We start from the raw sequence: 7,185 nt of genomic DNA on the forward strand, positions 1-7,185 counted from the left end.
CATACACAAAGACATGTCAACATTAAGCTAAGTGATTTGTAATTTTAAATAACTTAAAAATCATGCTATAACGCTCCCTGTCAAAGGGTTAATAGCTTAAGTTGGTCAACATTTACCATGTCCAAAAATTTTAGTTACAAGTGATGACCAATACAGGTTGTTCTTGGTGGGAGGAACACTGAGGAATGGAGGTTGCAGATCTGAGGAACAGCAAAGCGAATGATCCTTTAAATGACAGCTGAAACAAAAGACATCTGAGGTGTGTCTAGGGATGGCACACTAGAAGTAACAGGCAGTTTTGGAAGGTGCCATGCAGATATTTGAAAATATTTTTCATTTCTTTAAGAAGCATTTTAACTGATAAAGTTTTAACTGATAATATTTTTTTAACATGAAAATTGTACATACTAGTGGGGTGCATGAGGTTTTATACAAGTATATATTGTAAAATGTTGTAAAAATACCTATTTCACAGATTTGGTAATCATGCAGTAGGCTCTGGAGCTAGGTATCATAAAATTGCTTTACTACAGACTATATTCAAGAACTTTAAAATTCCTGAAAAAGGTTTTCAAGTTAGATCAGTACAAAATGGATGCCATGGTTTTTAGGACACATACGCATACTAAATTATTGTAAGTTATATTAACGTTTATTTAAAAATACATAGTCATATCAGAATGCATATTTTACAGAGGTCAAACGCAATAGTTTATTAAAAATTCTAAAAAAAGAATCCAACTTTATAAGTACAAAGCAACACTGATTATCACTTTAAACATTAAATTTAAAATCACTATCAAAAAATCTTTACATTCACAGAAATTCAATGTATTTGCTGGTTTTGTGGACAAAATTTCTGTGTGGTTTAGGCCCTGTGAACAATTTCTACTAAGTACAGTGACAACAAAATAAAGCGATGAAAGACCTGGGCACAGCTAGTGTACATAAAAAATGAAGGGAAATCAGCCAGGCATGGCCAGAAACCAACCCTGTGGACAGCAGAAAAGTTCTTCACCAGTTGGGTCTTGGCCATGCCATTGGCACTGTCAGGCTGGCTGTGTCTCCAGGAAGTGCAGCGGGCCAGGCTCTGGGATGCAAGCACCATGAGGCAGCCATCTTTCCATGAGTCATAGATGTCCCTTGGTCCTTATTCATCTTGTCATACTCATGGGATATTGGGAACTGAAATTAAGGTCCTCAAATGACCTTATTTTTATTTGACTCCTCTTAATCATATTTTGCCCTGTCATTCTAAGACTCCACTATACCAATCGTTAGCTACAAATACTCTCATAGTGCAGGCTGCCCATCCCTGGACCGAGGCTGGTGTCTTAATTTTGATCTCTTTTGGGTGGTGGTGGTCAGAAAGGGTGTTTAAGGCCCGAGTCTGTGGCACTGGCTTCAGTCATGGTGAATAACCTCCAAGCAGAATGCTCCCAAGCAGCAGCGTTACAGAGTGGGGCAAGGCATGCATTTCAGTAAGAATAAACTGTGCACACATAAACAAAAGTGAATATTACAAAAACCAACATCCAAACCAAGCACAACAATGACAGATCAAACCTGAAATCCAAAAAAACTGAAGTGTTTAAATATAATTACGCAAGGAGGAACAAAATGCTCAGCTAAATAACAAAGTCAAAAACCCTTATCTTTACATCTATATGACTGAACAGTTGACTTTGAAGGCATTATTTACTACATAAACTTCAGTACTTTCCCCCTCGATATGTAAGTACATGAAAGAACTTTATAAAGTAGAAAATGTACAAAGAAGGCACTATTTTGGCATCAGTGAAAAGGCTAATTACATCCACCCCACCAAAAACTACACTAATCACATTACATCATGACTTCCAGTAAGCCATGATACACACTCTAAATCTAGTCTTTTGCAAGCTGTGGAAATTATACTTTCAGTGTTGAATGTCACTCAATGACTAAAAAGAGAAATCATGAATAACAAACGCTGCAAGGAAGGCTGAGCCAGCCAGACAGCATCCAGGGATAACCTCATCATGTATTTTGTAATCTCATGATACACTTCAATTTATGAAAGAAGGTAAGGCTTAGGTGCTCTCTCCGTCATCATTAGCACTGCAGGATAATTATATTTCCCTGTTCAGTGCTCAAATAAATTAAAAAAATTTTTTTTTTAAAAAAGGCTCTAAGTAAAAGAGTTTTATTAAATTGTTTTTGAAGAACTGTTTGCTAATATCTAGTATTCAGAAAATATTTTGCTAATATTTAAAAGACAGTTTTAAAAATATTTTATTCTCATACAGTAAGATAAAACAGGCACGTCCTTTAGAAGATAATTCAGAAACTAGGTTTTTTGGTCAACTATAGTTGGTAATAGTAAAGTTTTATATATTAGCATTGAGATAGTCAAATGATAGTTGTTCCTAGTTCTCCTGGCATTTATCTCTGGGGAAAATATGAATATACCAGTATATGTATTTTGGTATATATCAAAGGTTCCTGTAAGTTTTTATTTTATTAAAGCTTTCATAGATACCTTGTAACTGTAGGGGCAGCGATGCTTTTATATGGGAATTCACAAATGATTCTTTTTTAAGAGTACCAAAGTGTTATTATGAGAAACCCTCACTAAAAATGCTAAGTGCATAGTTCCTAGTGTAACAAAAGAAGAGTAATGTAAGCTGCTTTTGCTCAGTCACAATTAAAAGAATGTGTATACAAATGTTTAAAATTTTTAAAGTAGATGTTATGCAATCTTGATTACTAGTCAAACCTATATACAGAGTAACGATAAGAAAGTAAAAACATTTTGTTCAAAGGGTTATAAAGTCAAATGCAGGAATAGACAAGTGGCAAAAAGCTGATTTTCACTAATGAACACCAGGATGGGCTTCAAAGAAAGGATGCAAAAGAAACAAGTAAACAGGAATACCCCAATGTCTTCTACCCCATCCATTCAGATTACAAAGCACCTGTTATGTACTAGGTAAGTTTATATTAGAAACATGATAAATATTTCTTAAAGAAGCTACATACAGAAAACATACATATAAAATTGTATATTTTAAAATAGTTTAAAACCTAAAATATGTATCAATATAAAGCATTTCTTTTTCTCCACAAGTTGAGCTTTTTGTCAACACAAAGTCATATCCAAAGCCCATCACAATTCCAACTTACACTGATACTTGAAACATGTTCACTTATACACATATACAACATATGTAAACATGTTTACTTACATACAAACATGCATACTTGAGTCTTCACAGAAAAAACACAATATGGTCATCAACAAAGAATCTCTTCATAAATATTTGTATTTTTGAAGTGTTTGAATATGGATAAAAGAATTTTTTTTTTTTTTTGGTGGAACTGGGGATTGAACTCAGGCCCTTGTGCTTGCCAGGGAAGCGCTTATTCCACTGAGCCATCTCCCCAGCCCCGGATAAAGGAATTTTTAACTTAATTCTTCTAACTGAACACAGCATAGTAGTTTCAGGTACATATCACATGCTAAAATCTTGTGGCTCTGTGACAGATTTAAACATTCATATATGAAATTATTCATTTCCTGGGTGAAGGCCCCATTCTGGACTGATTATAGAATTTAAAAAGTCCTCATTATATTGCTAAACATTTGTGATATGCCTAAAGCCCTTGCATAAATATTTTACCCTTTGCTTATCTACCTCCTCCTCCTCCTCTTCAGTAAAACAGCAAACCTGAAAGAGAATTCTGGGCTTCAGATTTTACCATGTTCATCCTGGAAACTGGAATGTCAGGAAAGCAGTGTCGGGGATGCTACAACAGCAGCAGCCCGAAGCCCCCAGGTTCTACCGATTTATCCTGTATTTCATCACAATAAACTCTGGGTTATATGAAGTAAGTGTGACTTGTTTTTTACAGTATCAGTGAAGTAACTGATCTCATAGATTTGTCAGAAAACAGATGTTTTCTTTGCCTTTGGATTACAAAAATAATAATAATAATTAGTATGCTTGGTAATGATCCCTATAATGTCCTGGGAAAGTCACTCACATGTAAGCGTCCAGCATCTAGCTTCATCTAATAAACTATTCGTACAAAAAATTCATTAAGAGAAAAACACAGTGAAGATAATAAACTGAAAAAGTAATACTAATTCAAGAATCTTACACCAATTTTTTTTTTTTTACTCACATACAACGGTCATTGTGTTTGTATAGTTTTAATTCAATTTGGCTAACTTTTTAGCTTGATATTTTAAATAATCATGTTCTTAAGCCAAAGTATTTTTCCTACTCACTGACTTAATGTAGAATATTGGATCTTGTATTAATAGCCTTAGTTGCACATTTAAAATAAAAAGTGTAAATATTTATGTGTGGGAGAGAAAATCATACCTGTTTCCAAGAGAACATCAGAAGCAAATTAGACCTAAATCACTTAAATGGATCAAAGAATTCTTTAATGCTTAGGTAGACCACTTAACATCAGAATATGATAACTTTCTCCAACATTCCTCTAGTACACACTGTGAAAACAGAAGTCACTTCTGTATGCCCCCACATCTAGGATAAAACAAGTAGAAACAAAGGAGTGAATTCTGCACCTGATGAGGTTAAGACAGGTGAACCGTGCTTAGATGTTAGGTGATAGGAAAAAACATGGATCATTCTACCACTGTGGGAGATTTACTGGTTTAATTACTTTAAAAGAGGGAACTCTGATGTCTACTTATCCAAGCACATGTCCAACTCTGATTTTCAAAGACAGCCTCATAGCCACTGACACTAGTGTTTGTGTCTTTTTAGTTTTAAGGGTCCCAATTAGATCACAGTACCTCTCCTAAGCTCCTCATTGGGAGGAGGGGATATAACATTCACAGCAGGTGAAGGCCTTGTATTTAAGGACCACAGGCTTACAAAGTCAGGAATTCAGAAGGATGCCAACAGTGACGTGGCATGCCACTCTGTCCTATAATGCAGCAGGAGCAAGTAGTCTTACTGGCTACAGTTTAAGCAAGTATCATACCATGTAGGAAAACATATTTGTATAAACCCATTGCTGACATTTGTAACTTATAGAAAAAGGCTCACCTCTAATTCCCTCAACTGATCCCTGTCCAAGGTTAGAAATCAGGATGGGTAACCCTCTTAACCATGTCTAAACTGACACTGATGAGGCCTACAGTAATAAAGAAAAGCAACTATTACTTCCCAACCACAGGGCATACACAAATCACTTTTCAGTGATATACCACCAATTACGACAAGACCGGACTAATGTCACAAGACAAGAGTAAAACACCAACTGAGTCTTAACATTTATGTTCCCAACCACATACACACTCACACTATTTTGGGGATATTCATTGCTGAGGAGAGAACCCATAATTCACCATATAAGGAGATGTCGGTTAGATGAGTAAGTATAAATTATGGTGAATTATGTATGCAGCAAGCCCATGACAATCTAGCAGGATGATGACGTACTGTCATGGTCTACTCAATGTAGGACATGCACGTTAAGACTGCGGACCCAGTCCGCCCCTACAAGCATTAGCATTCACTTGTCTTTTCATGGAATATGAAAGGTAAACTAAGATTTCTTGGGTGGTGGTCATTTGCTTGAATAGCAGATTTTTCTTCTATTGTTGCATTAATGTCAGAATAAGCTTCATCTTCTTCTTCATCCCTTGGGTTGCCCTCCAGGCTGTGTCTAATGCCATAAGCAAAGTAAATCAGGAAACCTTTTGGGAGAGAAAAATAAAAATCAACACTTTAGGTGTGACTGGAAGGACCCGCTGTGGTACGGGAGACTTAGCACAGAACTTAATAGGCCTTTTCTCTGCTACTTTAGGAGAAATGAAGGCAAAAATAAGACACCACATTAGGACTAGCTCCATAAATGTTCTCAGTAGAAGGTCCCTCTTTATTTGTAACCCCCGAACTTTAGATAATGCACTGTTCTCTAAATAAATGTTTTTCAGACAATGTTTATGTAGAAAAAAATTTGGATTTATGTTCTCAAAACTTAACGCCATACTTTAAACAAAATGGTAAATGGAGCAAAAACTAAAACTATATCATAATACCCTAATATATACCCTAATAAAGAAATAAACTATATAAATAAATAAATAAACAAACTATATCCTAATAAACACAAGCGGACATCTCTGTCAGCTATCTTGGAAAGCATATCTGGTATTAACAAAGGAAATGGACATGCCTTCTATATGTCACTTTCATAGGGAAAGCAAAAGGAGCTGTAGAAAGCAGTTGTATTTAATAGCCATGCTAACTGCATGGAGAGAAGGCACTGTCTTATGTGTCTTAGTTATATTTTTTAAAACCTGGACAAGAACTTTAAGTTATGCTGAAATGACTCTTTCGGGCTTTTTTTTTTTTGGACTTTATTTTTCTTATCCATAAAAATTTACATGGTTCTGCATGGTTACTGGGAGATTTGAATTTAAAAAGGCACCTGAGAGGTCAGGGAATAGCTCAGAACACTTGCCTAACATGCCTGAGGTCCTGGGTTCAAACCCCAGCACTTTCTGCCCAAAGTTATCTGGAAAAACACTCATATGTTCTAAAGATAGGAGTTGGGATAGAAAGAAACAGAAAAAAAAAAAAGGTTCTTTATTTCCAGGAAAGGGGAGAACGTAGTTCTCTAACCACAAATGTGGAGAGTGTCAAGGGTCTGAAAGATAAAATGTTAAAAGACCTACCAAGTGCCATCCAAATGCTGAATCTGACCCAGGTGTCTGCATTCAACTGGACCATCAGATAAATGTTCACTAGGATACTGAATGCTGGCAAAAATGGTAAGAATGGAACCTAAGGAGAAAATGTCTTTTTGAATATACTCATACTTTGAAAAGATACTTTTCAAATTATTTGAAGATGATGGTATTAATTTGACATACATACATTCAGACTACACTAGTAATCTTATAACAAAAAAGACATTCTAAATAAAAACCATTCTTGTATAGATTACTAAAAGAATGACATTTTTGATTAGTTGCCAAAGCTCAAACCAACTAGAAGTTTGTCAAACTAGATAACACCTGAAACATCAGCAGTATACAATGAGATTGTATAGATAAGGATTTGCTGGTACAGTTCAGATATCAGTAGGTAATCCCCTGGGACTCTGGATACACACAGTAGCCTGGGAGATGCTTCTAGGAGGCCCTCTTACACTCCA

General features: G+C 35.6%; 1 protein-coding gene across 6 annotated transcripts in view; it reads right to left on the minus strand.

Annotated features, from left to right (window-relative positions):
• Nucleotides 1-3,944: 3,944 nt before the first annotated feature.
• Slc7a2 (solute carrier family 7 member 2) overlaps nt 3,945-7,185 on the minus strand; it is a 71,462-nt gene continuing 68,221 nt past the window's right edge. For all 6 annotated transcript variants that reach the window (XM_004637236.2, XM_004637235.2, XM_023722012.1 and 3 more), the window contains exons 11-12: nt 6,704-6,812; nt 3,945-5,719 (exon numbers count right to left, since the gene is read on the minus strand). In XM_004637236.2, coding sequence (XP_004637293.1) covers nt 5,529-5,719; nt 6,704-6,812 — 300 coding nt within the window. In that variant the 3' untranslated portion in view covers nt 3,945-5,528. The remainder of the gene's footprint in view (nt 5,720-6,703; nt 6,813-7,185) is intronic.

The sequence above is a fragment of the Octodon degus genome, unplaced genomic scaffold (assembly GCF_000260255.1).
Source record: "Octodon degus isolate 3935 unplaced genomic scaffold, OctDeg1.0 scaffold00088, whole genome shotgun sequence".
NCBI classification, from domain to species: Eukaryota; Metazoa; Chordata; class Mammalia; order Rodentia; family Octodontidae; genus Octodon; species Octodon degus.